Source organism: Furipterus horrens, unplaced genomic scaffold (assembly GCF_987537825.1).
Source record: "Furipterus horrens unplaced genomic scaffold, mFurHor1.1.pri manual_scaffold_11, whole genome shotgun sequence".
In the NCBI taxonomy this organism is placed as follows: Eukaryota; Metazoa; Chordata; class Mammalia; order Chiroptera; family Furipteridae; genus Furipterus; species Furipterus horrens.
The window spans coordinates 63702070-63726990 of NW_028327181.1; the positions used below are offsets into that span (position 1 = coordinate 63702070).

The 24921-nt window shown below is 43.9% G+C and overlaps 1 protein-coding gene and 1 long non-coding RNA gene across 2 annotated transcripts; both read right to left on the bottom strand.

Moving 5' to 3' along the window:
• Positions 1-13502: 13502 nt before the first annotated feature.
• Positions 13503-19403, bottom strand: LOC149998015 (coordinator of PRMT5 and differentiation stimulator-like). The gene is made up of 4 exons (XM_090291494.1): positions 19255-19403; positions 17166-17236; positions 14443-14660; positions 13503-13922 (listed from the first exon to the last, which is right to left on the bottom strand). The coding sequence occupies exons 1-4, from the start codon at positions 19351-19353 to the stop codon at positions 13753-13755; spliced, it is 558 nt and encodes a 185-aa protein (XP_090147620.1). The 5' UTR covers positions 19354-19403; the 3' UTR covers positions 13503-13752.
• Positions 19404-22620: 3217 nt separating this feature from the next.
• Positions 22621-24185, bottom strand: LOC149998016 (uncharacterized). The gene is made up of 2 exons (XR_016513944.1): positions 24123-24185; positions 22621-23213 (listed from the first exon to the last, which is right to left on the bottom strand). It is a non-coding gene; the product is annotated as an uncharacterized LOC149998016 (long non-coding RNA).
• Between the last annotated feature and the right edge of the window lie 736 nt (positions 24186-24921).

Sequence of the window (24921 nt, forward strand, 5' to 3'; positions counted from 1 at the left end):
AAAAAAAGAGAGAGAGAGAGAGAGAGATGACAAAGGTTTCTGGCCTGAGCACATTGGAAGGCCAAAGCCGCCATCGACTGAAGAGGGAACCGGTTGAGGAGGACACATGGAGTTAAGCTTGGGTCCTGCTGAGTTAGAGATGTCTATTAAACATTCAGGTGGAAATGTCACATGTCGGCGACGCTGTGGAGCAACTGGAACTTTCACACACTCCTGGGGACGTGAAAATTGGAATAGCCTAGGAAAACCCTTTGGCAGTATCTGTAAAGCTAAACATGTGCATCATCTGTGACCCTGACATTCCATTCCTAGGTATGTGTCTAACAGCAATCTGTGAGTGTGCTCACCAGAAGAAAGGAACAAGAACGTGTGGAGCAGCACTCCTCATAACCACCTCACACTGGATACAACCCGTCGACAACAGGCGAGATGAACGGTGGTCCATTCACACAGTGACATGCTGCCCAGTAAATGTAAGTGAGCAAGTTCCCGATGTGCAGTGCTGCAGCCGGATGGATCTCCCATTATAGAATAGGGCCTCCAGACAGACAGAAAAGCAGTATAAGTCATGTGGCCAACTTAAAGCTCAAAAACAGGCACAATGTTCCCTGGCTGGTGTGGCTCAGTGGACTGAGCACCAGCCTCTAAAACAGGGAGTCGCCAGTTTGATTCCCAGTCAGGGCGTGGGCCTGCGCTGCAGGCCAGGTCCCCAGGTGGGGGCGTGCAAGAGGCAACTGATCGAGGTATCTCTCTCACACATTTATGTTTCTCTCCCTCTCCTTCTCCCTCCCTTGCCCTCGCTCTAAAAATAAATAAATAAAATATAAAGAAGGAAAAAAAAAAAAAACAGGTAAAACACGTTCAAGCAAAACTTGAGCGTGATCGTTCACAGCAGCAATACTCACGATGGCCAAAATGTGGAGCCGACCCAAACGTCCATCAACTGCTGAATGGATAAAAAAAAATGTTGTACAGCCATACAATGGAAGGTTACTCAGCCATAAAAAAGAGCGAAGTTCTGATACCTGCTGCAACATGAATGAACCCTGAAAACATTATGCTGAGTAAGATGCCCGACACAAAAGGCGATATATCGTATGATTCCTTTCATCTGAAATACCCAGAATAGGCAAGTCCACAGAAACAAAAAGCAGGTTAATGGTGGCCAGGAACTGAGCAGAGTGGGAAATGGGGTCTGACTGCTAATGGGTTTGAGGTTTCCTTTTGAAGTGATGAGAACATTCTGAAACTAGGTGATGGTTAGGGTTAAAATGGTAACGTTCAATGATAAAATTAAAAATAGAAAACTAATCGATGTTAGGACAGTGATTTCCTTGGAGATAGAAAGGGGTAAGTGCCTGGGAGGAACTCAGAGTTTCTAGGGTGCTAGTAATATTCCTCTTTTTTTTAATCTGGATGGTAGTGTCATGAGTGTGTTCATTTTGTAAAGATTTGTTCAGCTCAAGTATAGACAATTCTTCCAAGTAGTTTGGCTGCACAGTGGAGCTGAGAATGTGGACAGGAGCTAGAGGGGGAAGTGAAATCAACAGAGGGCTGTTTTCAGGTGGGAGAAATGATAGTGGCTTTTGTGCCTATGACAATGATAGGGTAGAGAGGGGGACACAGAGATGCAGGAGAAGCAGGAGAGAATTGCTTACTGGGTCTTGAGTAAGGGAGAGATGAGATCGCATGCCTGGGTGGGGGATCTGCAGTTAGTCCGTTTATAGTAACAAGCAGGACGCTAATCACCTGGGCCAGTGCTGATGGGCAGGGAGGGGGTGGTTAATCTGTGGAAGTTCACTCCTGGTTTATTACCAGGTTTATTGTCCCCAATTTACCAACGAACAATCTGAGATTCAGGGAGAAAGAGGATTGCTCACAGTCACACAGCTGGAACCAGGAGCAGAACCCACGTCTTCCTGACCCCAGGTGCGCAACACCACGCGGCTCCAGTGCCTTGAGTTCGCCTCTGCACTGGGTAAAGGAGTATCTCCATTGTTTGCCCTCAAACCACTGCTCAAACTTTCAGGAGCAGCACCCTAGGCTTCTAAGGATTCTGGGATTTGATGAACAAGTCTGTCCCACCTTATCAATACACCTTTCACATAAAGGACTTCAATTACGTTCCTCCTCAGCCTCCATTTCTCCAGGCTGAAGAATCCTAAATGGGGAGCTTGCCCTCATGGTAAAAGCCCTTCATCACTCCATTGTCTGGCTCTTTCCCAATTCTATTACGTCTTTCTTGGAATGCAAAGGCCATAACAACACAAACCACAGCAGCTTCGATTTGAAGAGCTTTTTGCAGGGACAAGGGCTCCATTTACGTATTCAGACTGATGGTCAGCAAGGCTGTGGCTTGCCCAAGGTCACACAGAGCGACAACAATGGAGTCCAGCGGAGGAGAATTCCAATTGCTGTGATCTCTGCCCCACACCCAACGAACTGCCTGCATGCAGGACTCCAGATGGGCACATGTGTGAGGGTACACTCAGCAGAAGGCGACAGGAAAGGGCACGTCAGATTGGCTTAAACCAATAAGGAGGATTTATTGAATTACATAACTGAAGTCCTGAAGCAGGCAGGCTTCCAGGATGGCAGACAGGAGTTCAGCGATGTCATCACAGTCCCAAGTTCATTCTGTCTTGCCAGCCACAGAAGCAGTATGGGTTGAATGACAGCCTCAAAAAAGATAGTTTTCTCTCCTAAACCCTAAAACCTGCGAATGTGCTTATTTGGACAAAGGGTCTCTGTAGATGCAATTAAGTTAAGGCTCTTGAGAGGAGATCATCCTGAATTACCCGGGTGGGCCCTAAGTCCAATGGCAAGTATCCTTATAAGAGCCAGAAGACAGACACGGAGAGGAGAGCCTTGTGAAGACAAGGCAGTGATTAGGGTGAGCAGCCACAAGCCAAGGACTGCCAGTAGTGCCCAGAAGCTGAAAGAGTCAAGGAACAGACTCTTCCCAGAGCCTCTAGAGGGAGCACAGCCCTGCTGATAACTTGATTTTGAACATCTGGGCTCCAGAACTATGAGAAAATGATTGTGTTATTTTAGACCACCAAGTTTGTGGTAATTTGTTAGGCACAGCCAGGAGACTAATACAGAGGACAAGAAACACAATTATTCGGGTCAGTTTAGGCTTGAACCTCATGTTCTGCCCTTATGTCCAGGGTGGGGTTAGCTTGCCCCAAGGTCCACGAGATGCATGAGGAAGGGTTGGTCATCTAGAGGAGCGGATCACATGTAGGAGAGGCTACCAGAGTGTCCACTGCAGACACCTGTTCTAGAAGGATACCATAGCCTGCCCTGGCTGGTGTAGCTCAGTGGATTGAGTGCAGGCCTGCAAACTGAAGGGTTGCTGCTTTGATTCCTGGTCAGGGCATATGCCTGGGCTGTGGGCCAGGTCCCCTTTGGGGCCGTGTGAGAGGCAGCTGATTGTTTCTCTTGCACACTGATGTTTCTCTCCCTCTCTTTCTCCCTCCCTTCCCCTCTTTCTAAAAAATAAGTAAATAAAATCTTAAAAAACAAAAACAAAAAAGTACCATATCCTGAGCATCTGCTCTGAGAGAAGAGAGCAAATGAAAGACAAAGGGTACCCTAAAGGTGTGACTTTCACATGTTCACAAAGCCCAAGGGCAGCCTCCGAACTCTGAAAACAAAGTTGAGCATCTGGAACATGGAGCAGCTTCCTCTTGAAAAAGGTGTGAATGTGCTTATGAACTGTCAACATCATTCACACTTTGGAAACCATTCCATCCACCTGGTTGCCCAAGCCAGGACAGGCCTCAAAGTCATCCCAGACTCTTCCTTCCCCCTCACCCTTCCTTCACAGGCAATCTGTCCCCACTCCCATCAGCTCTACCTTCTACAGGTCGTTCCAGTCTGTCTGTCTCCCTCCATCTCCAGAGCAATGACCCTAGTTTAGACCTGGACCATCCTCTCCTACTAGGAGACAGTCCTGGGTGGCCTCTCTGGCTTAGCCTCAGCCTCCGCCCACCACCCCACCAGAAACTAGAAGGATCTTTCATTTTTAATTGAACTTATTGGGGTGACATTGGTTAATTAAATTATATAAGGAACTTTTAAAAATGTCACGTTTCTGCTGAAAACTCTTCAAGCCCCTTCATAGCTTTTGAAGCCCCTTGCTTACCTGACCTCATCCCTCACCTTGAACCTTACCAGTTCCCCAAATACACAGGTTCTCTCTCATGGGGTGGGGAGGGCTTTGCACCCCAGCTCCCTCTGCCTGGATGATCCTTCACTACGCCTTGCCTGTCCAAGTCCTCCAGGACTCAGCTTTGAGGCTCTCTCCTTTGGGGGATTTCCTTGACCTCCTAACCCTTCCTCAGGGTTCCCCTGCACCCTGGGCTTGTGGAGTTCTCTTGTGGTGCTTCATTTGTGGGCCGTCCCTTACCCCCTACACTCAAAGCTCCCCAAAAGCAAGAACCAGGTCTTACCCCTCTCCATCCTGAGTACATAGTATATACCAGAAATAAATCGATGAATAAAGATCAAATCTACACTGGATTCCCTTGTTTTTTCTGAAATAAAATTCATCCTAGACTTTTGCTAAATCTAGTGATCACCAGCCCCGGTAGAGCAGGCATATAAATCGTGGGTCACATCTTTATGAACTTTGGCCAATTATCTTATCTCCCTCGGCCTCAATTTCTCTTTCTATAAAATGAGAATTATAAGCCTTACTTCATCAGAAAAACCACCTAACACACCATCTGGCAGGGAGGTGGGACACAGTGCATTTCTCTTTCCTTTGCACACGTGCACACACGTTGGCTGACGTCAACAAGCACCTATTAAGCACTTACTCTGTGTCAGACTCTGGGATAGGAATTGAGTGGTAACAATGACAACCCTGACCCTAGATTTCACAGTATCCTTTTCTGAGAAGATTCATCTATAAAATCGGAAGTAAATCCTACTCATAAATTCACAGGTGAGTTTGCCAGCCAGCAGGAAGTCCTTGAGCCAGCTCTGCTTTTCCTCCAGGGCCCCTCACTCTCCTCTCCAGCTCGCAAGAGAGAGCCCAGTCAACGGGTCTTTACCGCCACCTGGTGGAAAAACAGAATAAGCCCACAGGCAGCGGCCCGAAATTCAGACGCCTGCCTGGAGCTGCCAAACACATGGCTCTAACTTATATCTGCCACATTTGTTCAACAGCCAATGAGAAGTTGTCAGAGGAAATTGCTTTTGAAATCAAATCACCTCACCAGAAAAAAAAAAAAAAAAAAAAAGGAAAACCAACTGCACCTTGTAATGGTCATAAAGTGGAAGCAGGCCTCCTGGGGAAATGAGCTCCAAGGCGAGGACCAGACAACCCCGTGAGGTGGGGAGAAATAGCACCTTCTGAAACCACGGTTGTGTCTTACGTCCCAGGCCACCATCAAGTACAAATCCTGGTGGAATTCTCCAAACCTTGGTGCCCTGAACCCAACTGAACTATACTCCAGCCCATAAACACCTGCAGAATCTCGCTCAGTACCAGAACAGCTCAGTAGAAACTGCCGGAAGCGGGGAGGCCATTCTTTCCAAAGGCCTTGGCTTTGCAGCCAGACTCGCTAAGTCAACAAAGCGGGAGCCAGCCCCGCCGCTTGCCTTCCTGTTACACCCTCCAACGTCTTCTCCCTGGCCTGCCACACTCACACGCAAGTTCTCTCCCTCTCCCCCGCCCACCCCCACCCCCTACCCCCCTGGATGCGCGCTCCAGCTCCAGCATCCTCAGTTATTTGGGTGGGGAATCTGTTCTGGGAGAACTGGGAGGCAGAATCCAGATGGGCTATAGCCAGAGTTTGGGGTTGTTTTTTTGTTTTTTGTTTTTTCCCCTCTTTTCTCCATATTCTAACCACTCGGTGAGAAGTTGGGCCCAAAAAAGCAGACTCGGGAACACCAGGGCTGCAGTGCCAAGACGTTTCCTTAGCCAACGAGTGGGTTTCTGCTTTCCTGGAAGACACGCTGTGATTTCCTCGGGGCAGTGGGGCTTTGCTGTGTCCAGCCAATTGCTTCTGGACATAAAGACAGTGGTCTCTGCAGCCTCTACAGCCAACACACCCAGCCACGCAAGTGTCTGAGAGCAAAGCTTGAGGAAGCACTGCCCACTATAACCTCCTGGGGTCCTCACCAAAAACACAGCACCAAACTAATTTAGGAGTGGGGTGAAAGAGTTTGCTCCCTCACAATTTTCCAAAGGGAAGAAAGTCATGACAGACAGAAATACACTGGAGCCATAAAAAATATACAAAATTACCTTTACCAATTGTGAATGGCAATTCTGCTTGTTCCGCTAATGCACAAAAATTGCAAGTTTTTCATCCAGATAGAAAATAAACAGAAAAAGTGATCAGCACTCTGGTATTAATCAACCCATGATGATACTGAATATATACCACCTCTACCTAGCTGACCATCTGCCCCCAGCCCCCAAATACTTGTTCTCATACAGGCTTGTGAACTTTGCATCTCTTTTATCTTGGGGGTTCAAGAAATAAAAGTGTGGTTCTCTCTGACCGTCCTACTTCCTGACCCCAAGATTCCATCCGGGCCTTCTGGGTCTCTCCTCACTTGCCCATGCAGTGCCAAAGCAAATGGGGGTGGGACAGTAGGTCATCCAATGTCCATCTTCAGAGGTCCTCCCTGTCCCACGGCCCCTCTGGATCCACCAGATTCTCTGTAGACTCAAGGCATGGGCACTTATTTTTATTTTTCAGTTGCAGTTGATATACAATGTTATATTAGTTCAGGAGTACACCCCAGTGAGTAGACATTATATAACTTACTAAGTGATCATCCCGATAATTCGCATACCCATCTGACACCATACATCATTATTATCGACTGTGTTCCCTCTGCTGCACTTGACATCCTCAAGGGCATAGGCATTTTTTGTAAGACGGTCCTGACTGCCTAGAAGCACCAACATCTATCACTCTCTGAGTACGTAACTCCCCAGGGACACACCAGGAAGCCAGGCTCCCAATTGTTCTGCTCTTAGCATCCTCAGATGTCTCTCTTATTCGAATCTTTCTTCTCACACCCTGGGTTTTCTGTTTGGGGCTGTGGGAGGCACTGACCTTGGGAAAATTCTTTCCCGCCAGATTTCTTCAGGACACATAATCTAAGTGGATAAAACGACTATGGGACATTTACACAATGGAATACTACTCAACCATAAAAAAGAACATTTTACCCTTTGTGACAGCATGGATGGACCTGGAGAACATTATGCTAAGTGAAATAAGCCAGTCAGAGAAAGACAAATGTCATTCGATTTTACTCATGTGCAGAATCTAATGAGCAAGCAAAGTAGAGACAAACTCATAGATAGAGAGCATGCTGACAGCTCCAGGTTGGGGTGGGGGGCATACTGGGTGGAGAGATCCAAGCAAAAAAGAAAAAGGACTCATGGACATGGACAATAGGGTGGTGATAGCAAGAGGAGGGGATATAAAGAGGATAAATGATAATGGAAAAAATACAATAAAAAAATTTTTAAAGACACATAATCTGTTGGCTTAAAACCCATTGCTTCCTTACCAAAAAAAAATTTTTTTTGTAAAACAAAAGCTAGAAAGATGTCTTGGCTGTTTCGACCCTGTCACATGCCTCCACTAAGGAAACGAGCAGAGGGCCAACTGCCGGCTTGCATGAGAGAAACAAGAGCAGATCTCATATGTCATCCAGCCACACTTGATAAACACAATTTCACTCTTTTTCAGTCACCCAAGATTTTGACTATGGTCGGTTGTGATTTCTTCCTTGGTAAATGATATGTTTGAAAGAAATGTCAGAATAAGTCTCTCTTTTTTTTTCCCTTAGTAGCTGTACTTCTCCAGCAGCCTCTGTCCACTTTCTTTTTTAAGTATACTTTATTGATTATGCTATTACAGTTGTCACAAATTTATTCCCTTTGCCCCCCTCCACTTGTTACCCTCCTTCCCTCCAGCAATTCCCCACTTAGTTCATGTCCATGGGTCATGCATATAAGTTCTTTGGTGTCTCCAGTTCCTTTACTATTCTTAACATCCCCCTGTCTATTCTGTACCTACTAGTTATGCTTCTTAATCTTTGTACCTTTTCCCCATTTCTCCCTCTTCCATCTCCCCACTGATAAACCTCCATATGATCTCCAAACATATGACTCTGTTCCTGTTCTAGTTGTTTGCTGAGTTTTTGTTTTTGAGATTCAGTTGTTGATAATTGTGAGTTTGTTGTCATTTTAATGTTCATAACTTTGATCTTCTTTTTCTTAAATGTGACCCTTTAACATTTCATTAATAAGGGCTGGGTGATAATGAAGTCCTCTAGCTTTACCTTGTCTGTCTAGCTTTACTTTATCTGCCCTTCCATTCTAAATGATAGCTTTGCTGGATAGAGTAGTCTTGGTTTTAAGTCCTTGCTTTTCATCACTTTGACTATTTCTTGCCAGTCCCTTCTTGCCTGCAAAGTTTCTTTTGAGAAATCAGCTGATAGTCTTATGGGAACCCCTTTGTAGGTAACTCTCTACTTTTCTCTTGCTGCTTTTAAGATTCTCTATTTATCTTGAACCTTTGGCATTTTAATTATGATGTGTCTCAATGTGGTCCTCTTTGGTTCCAACTTCTTTTGGACTCTCTGCTTCCAGGACTTGTATGTCTATTTCCTTCACCAAATTAGGGAAGTTTTCTTTCATTATTTTTTCAAATAAGTTTTCAATTTCTTGTTCTTTCTCTTCTCCTTCTGGCATCCCTATGAATCAGACATTGGCACTTCTAGAGATGTCCCAGTCTTCTCATTCTCTCCTCATTTTTTTTGAGCTCTTGCTTCTTCATTCTGTTCTGGTTGACTTTATTTCTTCCTTATGTTCCCATTCATCGATTTGACCTCATCTTCCTCCCCTTCACCATTGGTTCCCTGTGGATTTTTATTTCACTTAGCGTAGCCTTCATTTCTTCCCTTATGTGCTCGCCATACTCAGTCATTACTCTGAGCATCATTATCACCAGTGTTTTGAACTCTGTATCTGATAGGTTGGATATTTGTTTCACTTAACTCTTTTCCTGGAATTTTGATCTGTCCTTTCAGTTGGACCATATTTCTTTGTCTCCTCAATTTGGCAGCCTCCCTATGTTTGCTTCTGTGTATTAGGTAGAGCTGCTTTGACTCCCTGTTTTGGTGCACCTAATACATTGTAAGGGACAGAGCCTTAGGTATTAGTCTGTGCTGGGCAACCTGTTTCACTGCTTTGGGGTGCTGTATGTGGGGAACAATACCATTTGCTCAGCACTCACTCCTTTCCCAGTCACTTCACCCACTTCCCACATGCAACCGGCACCCCTCTAGTTGTTGCCCTGGTTGTGGTTCCCAGAGTGGGTGAGTTTGCCTACATTCTGGAACCATGTCTCTAGAACTAAGGGACAGGTAGTTTCTTCCCCTGCTCCAACCCCCACTGGTTTTCATGGGCAGAAGCTACAAGGCTTTATTTTCCCAGCACTTGAACACTGGGCTGCGCAGTCTGACCTGGGGCTGGGATCACTCCCCAAGTGTCCCTCCTAGTTTTTATTCACTACATGTGAGTGTGGACCTGTCCATTATATTGGTCGCCGCCGCCACACTGCATTCTCCTCTTCATCCTGGCTCCCCATCCCCACCCCTCCTACCCATCTGGGTGAGTATTTCTTCTTTAAATCCTTGGATGTCAGACTTTCATACAGTTCGATTTTCTGGTAGTTCTGGTTGTTTTTTGTTTTGAAGTTAGTTGTAATCCTTCTTTCAGTTGTGCAAGGAGGCAAAGCATGTCTACCTATGTCTCCATCTTGGCCAGAAGTCTCTGTCTACTTCTGTACCTCTCTCCATTCCCTACTTTTCTCTCCTATCTCTGCCACTTCCCAGCCTGGCTCACACATTCTGAGAAGCTGGCCAGAAGTCACCACTGCCCCCCAGTCGAGAGCAACAATAGTACTAAAGGCAACAGCTCAGGTGGCCACACACAACCCCCAAACATTTTAGCCTGCAACGTCCATGCACCCACCCCTGCACCTGGCCCATGTCATTACATTATGTGAACACTTTCTAATTCCCACACCCCAAAATACCCTTTTTAGCCTTTATCTTACCTGGCCTCTACATAAAAGACAGTCATTCCTTCTTCCTTAGAACTCTCTTCTTAGATTTGGCCTGAATGATGTTCACCTGGTTTCCCTCCCCTTCCACTGCCACAGGCTGCCCTTGGAAGCTGATCCTTCCATCTATCCTTTGATTGCTAATGCGCCCTAATTCCTGTCCTCACCCCCCTTTTCTTTCTACATACCCTCCATGAACAACTCAGCCTCTCTCAGTGTCATAACACCTACCCAAACCTCAAACATTCCCAAGACATTTCCTCTCCCTCCCTCCTCCTTCCTCCCCCTCTTCATCTCCCTTTCTGATTCCACACACATTCCTGTTGACTGTTTAGCCTAGAAAACAAAAGGCCAGAGAGAGAATAAATTGCTAATTCTCTGTATTTGAAAGTGTTAGGGTCACAGAGCAGACCCGGACCAAATGGGTAGATTTTACCTCAGTCCAGGGGAGAATGTTCTAACCAACAGCACTAGCCAGCAACAGATAGACTCCTTCTAAGGTAGTGAGCCCCCACGAGTGGAAGTGGGCAGAGAGGACTCCTGCATATAGCACAAAGCTGAACCAAGCAATATTCACATTCTCTCCCTCTTCTGAGACTGATACTTCTCAGCTCAGCATTCAGAAATTTGGATATATAGAAGGATTTTGGGTTTCTTCTTGTTATGTACATAAAATTACAATTCTTCATTTTAAAACAGTTTAGAAATTGTGATAGTTCTTTTTTCAATTTTTTTTTATAATCATGGTTTGTTGTTTATCAAATAATTTGTATTATAGATTCATTTGTCATACACACACTCTAGTATTTTTTTTTTTAAGATTTTATTTATTTACTTTTAGAGGGGAAGGGAAGGAGAAAGAGAGGGAGAGAAACATCAGTGTGGGGTTGCCTCTTGTGCGCCCCAACTGGGGACCTGGCCTGCAGCCCAGGCATGTGCCCTGACTGGGAATCAAACTGGCAACCTTTTGATTTGTAGGCCTGCACTCAATCCACTGAGCCAAACCAGCCAGGGCCACACCCTAGTTTTTAAAGCACAATTTACTTGGTCATTGATTGAAGGCTTTCAATTAATGCATGGTTGCAAAGGTCACTGCTTCTAGGCATTTCTCTCTGCTCTATTTCCATACATTGTAAAAAATAATAAGTTGATAGAAAAGGAAACCTAAATAAATCCTAATCTGATGTAACACAGATTTTTTAAAAGTTCTTCAAATATTTTACTCATCAGCAGCCCAGATTCTTCATCACCAGCTTGGGATGTTCAATTGTAAATACAGAGGTGGGCAAAAATAGGTTTACAGTTGTGCATATGGAAACTAATCCAATAATTAATAAATAATAATAAAAGAATACATTATGTTTTGAGTACTCACATCCGTGAACTTACTTTTGCCGCACCCCTATACAGCCAAGGCAAATCGTACACCATTACTGAATTGAATTTGTGCCAGTATTTACTGAACAATTCCATGCTGGGCTCCACGCATGCTATGAAACAGGGGTGCTGAGGACTAAGACATAGTCCTACATGCAAAGAGTTCCGCCCTCAAGACGGAGGCAGACCCTCAAACCCTCACTGCAGCAGAGAGAGAAGGCAGGTGCTCTGATGTTTGTCAGAGAGCAGGAAAGACCAGGCAGAGGAGGCAACTCTGCCATGTCTTTATTTTAAATACCTCATTGCAAAACCTGTATTAAAATAACAAAACTAGAAAAGCGAATTGCCTACACCTCCACAATGTAATCTAATTGTTTCCATGTGTCTATATTCGCAACATTATCCGACTAGTTTTTCAGTCACTTATTTCCACTTATGTCATTAGTTTTCCATTTCACTACCTTTTTTCCTTACTCCCCTCTCACCCCCTTGAAATAACCAGTGTTCACAGCCGGGGAAGTTATCATTCAACATCTTTCTCTAGGCTTGATTCGCCTATGGGGGGCACTAGAACAATATGTAAATCAGAACAATTGACGAGCAACCCCCTTCTTGTTCTCCTGACACACCCAACATTCAGCCATAAAAGCCCTGCTGTTTTTCTTTTTAACTCTTAAGTTTTCTAGGTCCTTGCTTCAGTAGACCCCACTTCCCTCACACCCGCTTTGCTGAAAATAACTAGGAGAAACTGATTAACGTCTAAAAAGCAGGAGTCCTAGATCCACAGCTGCTCCGTGGGTCACAGCAGAGTCTTGTGAGCATCCTCTGCTGTCCCTTATGCGCGGGGGCTTCTCATACTGTTTTTCTTCCCTCCCTCGGACACGTACGTACTCTCCCCACCTCAAGACTCCTCCTTTTACTGTTTCAGCTCACACAGGTGCCAAAGTCACCCATCAATAACACAGCCTTCCCATTCAGCAATTCTGCTATTCTCCTCAAGCCCCCCAACAGGTCATGGTTCAGTTTCTCAAGTTCACCTTATCATGCCAGACATACTCATTTTCAGCTATGGCTTTGAGAGGAGGAAAGAGCAGTGTGGCGAAAGGGTCTACGACTGTCCCTTCAGCAAGGACAGTGGAAGGAACATTTTGTCTTCCTAGGACAACCTTGGCCATGAGGCCCCTCAAGTCAAAACCACTGCCTTTCCGCATTAAGGGTCTGCCCTGTTCACCTTTGTGGCACCTCTGAAAAAGTAGTTTAAAAGGTTAAATGTTCATTGAATTGCCACGGAGTTGGCTCAGACTTCAGATCTGAAACTTCTTGATTCAGCTTCAATAAGAAGGCAGGGAGGTAAGAAGCAATCCCTCAGCCTGCCAAAAAGAGGAAGCTGACAGTCTGATGCATCACAGACCTGCCAAGGCAGAGCCCCGATCTCACCTCTGGGCCCTCACACACACAGGGCCAACCAACAGAACAGGCTTCACGTCACCCGTGGGGTTAGGTCCCAGCTCTGCCATTTCCTACTTGTGATCTTGAACAGGTCAACATTGTCAGTCTTACTTTCCTCATCTCTCAAATGAGGTAATTTTTCAAAAATTTAAAAAACAGTGACTTCATATAAGTAATTGTAAGTCTTAAAACATTAAATGGAAAATAATTTTAAAATTCTTTCATTCCAATTGAGGGTTATATAATTGCTGGTATAATCGATTTGCCATTTAGTGTTCTAGCCCACAGAAAGTCCTTGTTAAGTAAGTGAATGATCAATTTTCCATCAATAGGAAAAGAAATCAGCCACAAAGTCACCAATGTTTCTTGGATTCCAATCCCTGACCAATGGTGCCAGATCTACAGACGCAAAACTAAAGAAGTATTTTCTTTCACAAAGTAGTTTGAAGTCTCCAGGTCCTCCAATCCTGAAAATGTAAGTCAGGGGCTTTCAATGAAGGACTAAGGCTTTGTTCGGAGGAATCTAATTAAAGGGGATGGTAGGGTAGTAGACAAAGACACAGATGGTTTTTGCTATTTTATTTATAAAGAACACAACTACTCTTGACACAGAAACAAACACACCCAAGGAGGAGTTCGTAAAAACAACAACAAAAGAACTATGGGACAGTGGGACCTTGTTTTAACACCAGTCTGTGTGCCTGACTCAGGGATCACTGGGAATATTTCCACACATATGATATCTCACTTCAAAGAAAGGAAGAGACACCTTGATCTTGAGGGTCCACCTATCCGCCAGGTAAAATCTACACACTCAGTCTTCAGCATCATCAAACTGTCCAGTTTCAAAGACCATCTTGGAATAATGGGGTATCAGTGGAGGTGGATGGTGCCAGCTGGGGTCATAGAGCATGTCTCCTTGTGGGGCACAGCACACCCAAGGCTTGACCTCTTGAGAAATGCAGCCCTGGATGTCGTCAGCATCTGCAGGCCATTTTAAAAGACAAGATTAAAGGAAGGAGTGAAGGTGAAAACAAATAGCCACACACACACACTCCTCTTTTCCCAAAGAATTATACACACAAACACACACATACACACACACACTCACACACTCACTCCTCCTTTCCCAAAGAATTGCAAGCATATTGTTTCTGAGGCAACCCACAGCTGTGCTTCTCAGCCAAGGGTTCTTGGCAGTGCAGAGGAAGCAACTGGATAACAAGACACTTCTGTCTGCAGCTGCTCAGTTCACACAAAAGATATTAGGAGAGAGTAACATTGTTCCAATGTTCAAACTAACTGATACATTATGAAGTCAAATGTAAAAATTTGCACGTACTTTTTGTTTCAAAAAGAAGCTGTTACAGAAATTGCAAATCTGTAACAGATATCAGGCTAAGCTTGCAGATGTGGGTCCCTCTTCTAACCCTATCTGCCTTTAGGGGTAACCTGGTAGGAGGGTCTGAAACCCTGCTTAGGACCCCAGAAACTCCACACCTACCATATGGATTCCCTTGATCTGCTTTCAACTCCGAGTCCCAGTCCTCACTGAAAAGTTCAGCAGGCTGTTCCTTGGGCGGACAGCTGGACATCCTTTCTGGCAGCTCCCAGGAATTCAGTTCCCCATCATAATCTTCACCGCCCACAGCAAAGCCTTCCTCTTCAGAATGGGTGCCCTCACCACCCGCAGGACTATCGTTAGGGATGCTCTGTGCTCCCCTCGTTAAGAAATCAACAAAAGGAAGGAGGTCTTAAAACAACTGGAAAACCAGAGGGCCTACTCATGTGCTTGGAAAATTTTTGGCAGACTTACTAAAAGGGTAGCAGTAAAACAAGTGTGCAGAGTTCTTTAGCCACCTGAGTACTTAAAAAAAAAAAAAAAAGTCTGTTGGCATTTTTAGAAGTAGAGTTGATCAATTATGTTCAATAGGATGTTTTGCCTTAAACAAGGCCATTAATTGCCTGGTCTTGTAATTCACATAGGGAGTTGGGCACAGTTTACATTTTTAGGTAGCTTACATGTCATTAAAGCAAAACAATGCAGGTGTGAAACAAATTTTTGCTCTTCTATTCCTCCTCCTTTTATCCTCAAAGAGCACGTGAGAGGTGAGCACAGGATAAGGGGGATCAGGATAAAAGTGGGCAGAAGAGGAGCAGAACCCATCTAGTGACAAAGGACACAGAAGAGGAGCAGAACCCATCTAGTAACAAAGGAAAGCCACCACATCCCCACCCCCCAACATGAGGAGGGCTGGGAGGAACATTTTCAAGAGGTTTCAAAATAATGGGAGAAAGTTTAGGGAGGATAATGAACCTACAAGCATACAGTGCTACGGAGACACCAGGTCAGAGCTGGGAAATGAATCAGCCTATTAACACTATATAATAATGACAGCTATAATGAATAAACTAATACTTCAGGGCATGTGTTTTGGAGCCAAACTGCCTGGATCCAAATCCCAGGCTTGCTAATTACTAAAAGGGTTACTGAGCTTAAATATACTCAACTGATTCCCACAATAGCTTAAACACAGAATTAACATACAACCCACTCCTAAATGTGTACCCAAAAGAATTAAAAACAGGTGTTCAAATAAAACTTGTAAAAAATGTTCATAGCAGGACTACTCACAATCACCAAAAGGTGGAAACAACCCAGATACCTACCAACCGATGAATGGGTAAGTAAAATTTGGTTTACACATACGGTGGGATTATTCAGCCATAAAAAGGAATGAAGTATAGGCATACTTTGTTTTATGGCATTTTGCTTTACTGCACTTCACAGATTTTTACAAACTGAAGGCAAAACCCTCTACCAGCAAAAAGATTACAACCAGCTTTATTGTAATAGTAGTTTTATTGCAGTGGTCTGGAACCAAACGCATATCTCTGAGGTATGCCTGTATTGATACATGCTGCATGTATTTATCTTGAAAATATTATGCTGAAAGAAGCCAGACATAAAAGGCCACATAATATGTGATTCCATTTACATGCAATTTACATTTGCCAGTCCAGCACAGGTAAATCCATAAAGACGGAAAGCAGAGTAGTGGTCGCCAGGGGCACAAGGAAGGGGGCAATGGGGTGTGACTACCTACTGGGTATAAGGTTTCCTTTTGGGGTGATGAAAATATCCTGGAACTAAGTAGTGGTGGTGGTTACATAACGATTGTAACTGTGCTAAATGCCACTGAACTGTATGCTTTAAAATTGTTAAATGGTAAGTTTTATGTTATGTGTCTTTTATCATAATTTTAAAAAATTTTTACTCTGTGCCTCAGTTTCCTCATCTGTAAAATGGAGATATGATTCTTGTGAGTTTTTAAAAACAGAAAAAGAAAAAACAGAATTGCGCCTGATACATAGCGAGAACTCAAAGTGTGAGTTGTTATGACTACCCTTACGTGTCCGGAGCTTCATCTAGACCACACTATCCAACGGCACTTCCTGTGATGTCCAACAGACTAGCATTAGCCACATGTGACTATGAGCACTTGAAATGTGGTTAGTGCAACTAAGGAACTGTTTCATTTTATTGTATTATAATTAGCCTAAATTTAAACTGCACCAGAATCAATGGCAGTTCTAGATCTTCTCATCTAATCTCAGAACAACCCTCTGAGGTAAGTATTATTGTCCTCATTTTAAAGATAAAGAAAAGATAGCCCTAGATGGTATCGTTCAGTGGATTAAGCGCTGAACTGAAAGGTCAGTGGTTCAAACCCGGTCAGGGCACATGCTTGGGTTGTGGGCCAGGTCCCCGGCTGGGGGCATGCGAGAGGCAACTGATTAATGTTTGATGTTTCTCTCTTCCACTTTCACCTTCCTTTCCCCTCTAAAAAATAAATAAAATCTTTAAAAATAATGATAAAAATAAAGAAAAGTGACTTATCTAAGGCCACAAAACTCAGACCAGGGCTCTGACTCGGAGCTGAAAGTGGCAGCTTCGCCTGCCTCCAAAGCCGATTATCTTCCTGCCTTCCTAAGCTGCCTTCCTCGGCAGAAGGGATAAGTTTGGACACAAGTTCAGGACTTCCCTTAAGGAAGCTCCACTGGAGCTTCCAAACAAGAGCCCTATTGAAACACCAGGCAAAAAAAGGCAATCTGGCAGCTAAGAAGACCTGCTAAAAAGAGATGATAAAGAACACATAGGGGCCGTCCGTCCCTCTTGCTGCTTCCTGGGTCTCTCCCAGCATTCACCCAGGCTCTGCCATCTACTTGCCTAGGCAATCCGAGGCCTTCTCTGTTTCTCTCTCCTGACTGGAGTGGTCATCTGGGCCAAAGCCAGCCTGCTGGAAGAAGAAACAATTACCCAGGACTTGTACAACTGGGGTATCCCCACTATTAAGCTCTCTTCTCAGCCGCAAACCCACCCATCCATACTCCCCCGCTTTGCGTGTGGGGCTGGGACTTTGCAACCCACACTTCTGCTTTGCCCTGTCAAGATTCAGCAAGGACGGAGGGTCTTAACAACTTATCCTATCAAATTATCTGTCTCCTGACTGATACACAGGGGCAAGAGAGCTTTCATTTCTCTACGATGCTGAGGGAAATCTTTTTTCCCCACAGTCAATCATACGCCTCTCTGCTCTCACCACTCCAAAGTTCCCAAAGTCCTATCACCTCTAAGACCTCCTTCTAAATGGAACAAGAAATGTTCACAGCCTCCATGAGAAGATCTGACTTCAATCTCAGCTCTGCCATTCATTCAGCGTGTGATTCAACCACTCTGCCTGGGTTTCCTTCTCCGGAAATTGAAGATGGCTGTTCTGACCTAACAGGGGGCTTATGATAACATAACATTTATGAAAACACCTGGCATAGAACAGGAATGTAATGTTTGTTGACTCTTAAGCCCGCCTGCTTTGCCCCTACATCTACACTGCATTTGGCACCTGTCCCAATTAGCTCATGATGTAGTCATACCTAGATTTAAAGCATCACCTCCACCTCCTATAGTCAGTGACAACACTTGGGTCACTACTGCAGACCAGCTGGTGGGGCCTCTCACTTCCACCACTGCCATAACCCCCTAACTGCCTCCCCATTCACCCATCCTGCCTAGCCCTGCAGTGTTAATTACTACTCTCCTTAAAAATCTTGAGCTCAGCCCTGGCTAGTGAGGTTCAGTGGATTGAGTGCAGGCCTGCGAACCAAAGGGTCACTGGTTCAATTCCCAATCACGGCATATGCCTGGGTTGCAGGCCAGGTCCCCAGTTGGGAGCACAAGAGAGGCAACCACACACTGATGTTTCTTTCCCTTTCTCCCTCCCTCCCTCTCTCTCTATAAATAAACATTTTTTTTTTTTGATCTTCAGCTCTACTGCAGGAGCAAATACCCAAGGCAGTGACACCTCCCCCTCACACTCCATCAACCTGTTGAGCATAGCACTTGCCCAGCTCTGCAGCCCAAGGTCCCGGCATTTGCTGCGTGCTCCCGCCTTTCCACACTTCCCACATCACACCTCTGCAGGCACCACCTCCCTCTCACCTTGGAGAGGGAGCGCATGTCCCTTCCTACGGTGCCCTGACAAAATTAGTCTCATCATAACTGCAATCCAAAGTAATTTGCTTTGTAAGTCTAATGCTACAATCTTCTTCTTATTTTGGTTACGTACTATCTTTGATGCTTAAACAAGCACGCCACTCCTCCAACCAATTAATAAGCGTGTCTACCGTGCCAGGCACTGTGCTCGGCACCAGGTTAACAGCAGTAAACAGTTATTTCTACCCTCAAGGAGTTCACCACCTACCAGAAATTACTGACTGCAAAGAAGGACAGGCTATGTATGATTGTAATAACGGTCTTTGAAAACCAGGAGCTGCCTGGTGCACCAATGAAAACAAGTTTCTGAAAACCCTGCGTCAAGCCGGGCCTTTAGGTTTCATTGAATAGAAAAGAAGAGACGGCCTGAGACGTCATCTGGAGCCCAGCGCTGGCTGGGCATCCTCACCAGTGGACACAGGTCCTTCGGGAAAGGTCTCTCCTCAGCACCCTCACCTGGCCCCTGTCCAGGCCCCCCGCAGCGGTCCATATCGCCTCCCATTTAGCAAGTACGCAGCGGCGACAGGGGGCCCAAGCCTTCCTTCCCAGCACTGCACGCCCACCCACACCTTCAGGGTGCCCCGCCCCAAAGCCCCGCACCCCATGGTCCCTTGGCCTGGCTGCGTCCAGCTCGAGCGCATGTCCAAACGGCGCTCAACGTTCCCAGAGCGGCCCCAGATGCTTCCCCGGCTCCGCGGCCCCCGCAACTTCCCACCTCCGGCCACAGGTGATGGCTGTGCCTGGCCCCCGCGCGGCGCTCACCTCCGGGCTGGGGGGCGCCTCCCGCGCGCTCCGCAGCTGTGGACCCCGAGGCGGCTTCGCAGCCCCTGGCGCCACGCTCCGGGCGCTCTGCGGGTCCATGCCCGGCGGCCCGCGGCTCCGCGCCCTGGACGCCGCTCGGCCACGTGACGCACCGGCCTTGCTGCCAGCCCGAGGATACGCCGCGGAGGGGCCAATCAGCCAGGGGTGCTCCCGGCGGAGGGGGCGGGACACGCGGTCACGAGGAAGCGGGGGGCGGGGCAGCGCGGGAGAGGCAGGGCACCCCGCACAGCCAGAGCCCACCTAGCAGCCCTCAATACCGTTTTTGTAGCTCCGGCCAGGCCGTGCAGGTCCGAGGGCTGCACGACTGAGCCTAGAATGCCAACTGTTACCCCTACGCAGCTTCAAAACCCCCAATTCCTGTTACCCGGGTCCACTTAATGTATAAAGCTAAGCTGTAACAACTTTTAATACAATTGTAGCTCCAACCACATTTTACTTTCGACCTTACAAATTTCTCCAGGCCACGTGCTGGAACTGGACTAGCACAGATGGATGACACAACACAGCAGCCCAGCGATTCTCCACCTTGACTTAATGATAGTTCTTAAAGTCAGTCCATGAGAAACCAGGGCTGTTGATAAAAACAAACCGACAATGTACTGAACACAACATGTATGCTATGACACTTGGTCATAGTAACCCTAAAGATTCTGTGCAGCCCGTAATCTGACCCGGGAAAAGATCCTTTTTTAATTGCTCGGGTGTGGCCCTATGCAACCTGAAGGTGGCAGAAGATAGGCAAGGTCAGGCTTCACTGCCTTTCCCTACCCACACGGCCTGAACTCTTCACAAACCAGCTCAAGGTGTGATAATCACGTTAACATTAAAGTAGCAGAAAGCTGTAAACTGCCTTACCAGACCCCCTTCATACAACCTTCGGGAGGTTATAGAACCTATTCCATCATCTCCTTCAAAGTATGTGTTGCTTGTAAACTATGTAAGATATTTGAAAAAATTAGTGTAACAGTTGGTACATGATACTCCCTTTTCTTTTCCACTATGTATACTTTCCTAGAGGGAAGAGAATGTGACAGATTAATGTGTTCTCTGCTCTGACCCATGAGTCAGTTTCCCCAAATCTAATTGTATTTATCTAGATCAACTCTGTCCAGTAGAACCTTCTGCAGTGGTAGAAATAAAAGTTCTATTATCTATGAGGTCTAATATGGTAAACATAGGGCTACTAAACGCTTGAAATGTTGCCAGTGTAAATGAGACACTGAATTGTAATAAATTTAAATTGCTATATGTAGCTAGAAACTACCACATCTAACGGAGTAGCTCCAGGTGAACTAGCTAGATGCATTTTCATGACCTGCGAGGGTGAGAACCACATGCAGGGTGGTGATAACCCCGGGGACCCAAAGCCAGCCACCACCCTCTTTGCTCTCATCTCTCACATGCAACATGTATCACTTTACTAAATAAAAATGCCATGTACAGATTTAGAATGATAAACATCCGCGGACTTAATGAGAAAAAGGAAATTTTTCTTATTTTAAAACAAATGACAAGTAAACATTTAGAGTACAAAAGCTCAAAATAAAAATGCCCTAAAACAGACTCTAATATTCATAGATATTTAATATGAAGGTATTATTACAAATCAGCAGAAAGAAAAATGGCCACAAATGGTGTTGAAGGGAAAAATCTGAGTTGTACTTGGCACGAAAAAGGGTTATCAAAAGTAGAAATCATGCAGGAAAAGAAAAAAAGAGAAAGAAAAATAGTAAAGAAAAACCAACTAGGGTAAATTTGCAATAAAGGAGAGACAACCTAAAGATTAATATTCTTAATATATTAAAAACTCATAAATTAGTAAGAAGTTTTTAAAAACTGTCAAACATGAAAAAAATAGAGAACCAGGAAAAACACTTTAATTTCATTAATGTCAAAGAAATGCACAAAACAATGATATACCATTTTTACCTATTAAAATGATAAAAATTAAAAATATCCACTGTACCTAAGGGTGCTGACATTATCGTACATTGCTTGAAAGTATTTTCATACATTGCAAATTGGCACTATATATCAACATTCATTTAATAAGTTATATCCTTTAATCCAATAATTCTGTCAGATGTCAATCTCCTTAAAAAATAACCAGGGATATAAATAAAGATTTATAAAAATCTTCATCAACAACACTTATAATAAGAAAAAAATGAGAAATGACAAGGTCCAACCATAGGGGATTAATAAAGTAAGTCATGGCTCATCTATACAATAGAATGCTATGAATGAAATGTTTTTAAGGCTATTTTAATGATGTGAAAAAATAACATTAAGTGAAATAAGTGAACTGTACTGAATACTTTTCCCAGTGACATCATAACATTAAGTTAAAGGATATAAAATTCAAATAATGGCCTGCCCTGTTCCCAGAATGCCCTTCCCTGCTCCAAGCCATCCACCCTCCACCAATGCCTCTGAAGCCCTTCTCTGCAGCTCTAAACTACTCCCTACCCCTGCCCACCTTTCTTTGGTTGCTGGATCTTCCTGATAGGGGAACTGAAGAGGTAAAGATTTTAGCTTCAGTTACAGTTGATAGACCTAAGTGATTGATGCATGTGCAAAGCTGTTATTCCAGGAACTGAAATACATGACCCACGTGACTCCAGGAGGTTGACAAACAATTCAACCTTTGTGCTCCCGGGGGTCAGCAAGCAATGGGGTATCTGAGCCCTTGTGTTCCTGGGAGCAAATGCCTGTGACCTGTGAGGCAGATAAAGAACTACTGGTCAGCAGACGAAGAAATGCTAGGAAAATCTAGCTGGACTGCAACTCTTATCTGATTAACCTTTTTCCAAACTCCTTACCTGCCCTTTTCTTCTCCTCAGAAAAAGGTCAGGTTGAGATGAGATGTGAAGATGGTTTTTCGGACATATAACCTGTTATCTTCCCAGATCACCAGCATCTAAATAAAGCACCCATGAAGATTCAATCCTTGTCTCTACTTATTGGTTCTGGTAGTGACAGGCAGCACAAACTTTTCCAGTTTCATTCCCACTGTAAATATTTCTCTGTAGCTCAGTCCCAGAGATAGACGACACTTTTGACAATGTCTTAATCTCCTTAAAGGATAACTTTTCCCCCAATACCCAGCATCCTTCTCTGCTGTTTCAGCCAGCTCTCAGGACACCCAGCTCCGTTACTCTCACCCCTATCTCCATCCCAAAGACTTCCCTTCGTTCCTGCCTTATGATGGGCATTCAATGCATGAATAAGTAAATGATCTAATAGGATAAGTCCAATTCTGATTTTAAAAAAAAACACCAAATTACTGGGTTTAATTACAAATGATATTATAGAATGCTTTTATTTTATTTTCATTACTCTATTCTCACCATATTTTCTACAACAAATACATACCATATATACGTTTCTAATAAGGAGAGAATAAACAAACAGAACTGTACTTTCTCCTCCATTTCATCTGGCCCCTAGGTCTAGATTAGAGTGATTCACTCCTAACCTGGGGTAATAAAAGAAATTCAGTTGTACAGTTTCCACATATTTTGGAAAACACTTAGGACCTACAGTAGATCCAGCCTCAACACAAAATAGCCTCTGGCCACAAAATAGCAGTTCTTGTTTCTGGAATTAAAGATTAACATAGTAACACAATTAAAACAGGTCTCAAAATCTCGTCTGCAAATTGCAGATGAACTCGTAACACAAACCTTCCCAGAGGGCTTACAACACTATTTCACAAAGCTAGCTATGGTCTTACTCCTTTCACAAATGGCCCGCTTGATGCATAGCATGTTTAGCTACAAACATATCTGCTGACTCTCCCTGCAACATTTTCATGGCTCGCCAATATATCTGTCCGCAGTTCTCAGGTCTGCCAAGGGGGTGGTTCAATTCTTCTTTGATGTAATCCATCCAAAGATCTTTCAAGGGAACAAAAAAAATGACCATAAACATACAATTAGATAACTGATGAGGCTTTATTAGGTAAACTTAATTATTTAATACAAATTCAACACAAGTTAATAAAGTTAATAAACTTAACTTCTTGTTATTTCCACAGAACCCTATGTGAAACAATACCTCTCATCATCTTTACACTACGGTATATAAAAACTATTTTTTAAAAGTATTAAACTTCACTTTAATGATGATATAGTCTATATATCTGACAACCTCAAATATACTAAATATTTTAAAGGCAGGATTTTGCTGAATCTCTTTCAGGGTGATACTGACCTCAATGAGCTCACTATAACCTCATTACCAAAACTTGTTTGGGTTAGTAAAAATGCTATTTTCATGCACTCCATCAGAAGGTCTGTTGAAACCTCTTAAGAACTAATGTATCTTTTTAAATGTGAGTTAAACAACTACACATGTCAGGTGTCACGTGACATACCTACACCCAGAAGTACGTTTCACCAGTCCTATAAACGAGGACAATGTAGCAACAGCCAATGACAACTGATGTCGATTAGCCTGACACTACCCCTTTACTGTGATTCCCACTCCTTTTTGTTCTGACCTACATTATTAACCTTTCCCTTAAAAATACATTTTTTAAAGAGAACCAAACCAAGCAAATCTTTCTCTAAGCCAGAGTTAATGCAAGACCCATGGACTCTTGAGCTTGTGTATTTGAAATTTGAAATAAAATTATATCTGCAAGTATTTGTGCCCAAAATGAGGGAAGAAGCAGGGGGGAAATGCAAGTTTTATTCTCAAAGACAACTATGACCCAGAAGAGTTAAGAAACACTCTTCTAACCATACTGATAGGTTACAGACCACACATACAGACTTGTGTGTCTATAACTTAAGTTTACTTACCAGAATCTACAGATCCAAACTCTCTCAAAGCCCTCTCATAATATTCTCTTAAGTTTGGCATCTTGCAGGGTTCCTATCAAAAATAAATAATCAGACAATCTTGCCTCAAAAACCTTAATTTACAATGTAACAAATTCATTTCAACCACTGTTAAGCAGGTATTTGAAGGAGAGGAGGGTGTGGCTTAAGATGAGCACAGCCTGGCTTTCAACTTACCCAGAGAAAAGTTATATGCATTTACATCCAGAGCCAAGTAAATGCTAAACAGTGATAAAAAGCACTTTGCTATATGGTAGCATATAAAAAGCATAATCAATTCTCAGTTGGAGGAACATGGGCAGCTTCACAGAAAAGTGTATCTGAAAGCCCAAAGGGAGGAGTACTATTGAAATAAATAAATGGAGACAGTTTTACTCCCTACAGCTAGGGACTTCTTTCTTTTGAAATATCTGGACTCTAGCACATAGTAGCTATATCCACCTTAAAACTTTTTATATCATGCCAAAGTATATATAAATACTAGTTATATGACCTTCAGCGAATTTTTTAAACCCTCTGATCTTAAAAGCTTCATAACCCATAAAATAAGGATAATGATTTTTCAGAGTAACTGCAAAGATTAAATTAAAATGCTGATTAATTATACACCTAGCCAAATAGCTGGTACTAACTTCATAGTCAAGAAATGTTAATTCTTTACCTCTACTTCCACTTAAATGCATCCTTTTTCATTTTCAAAGCAGATTAACATCTTCAGTTTATAAATCCTTTTGTATAGTCAAATAACTAGTTCCTCGTT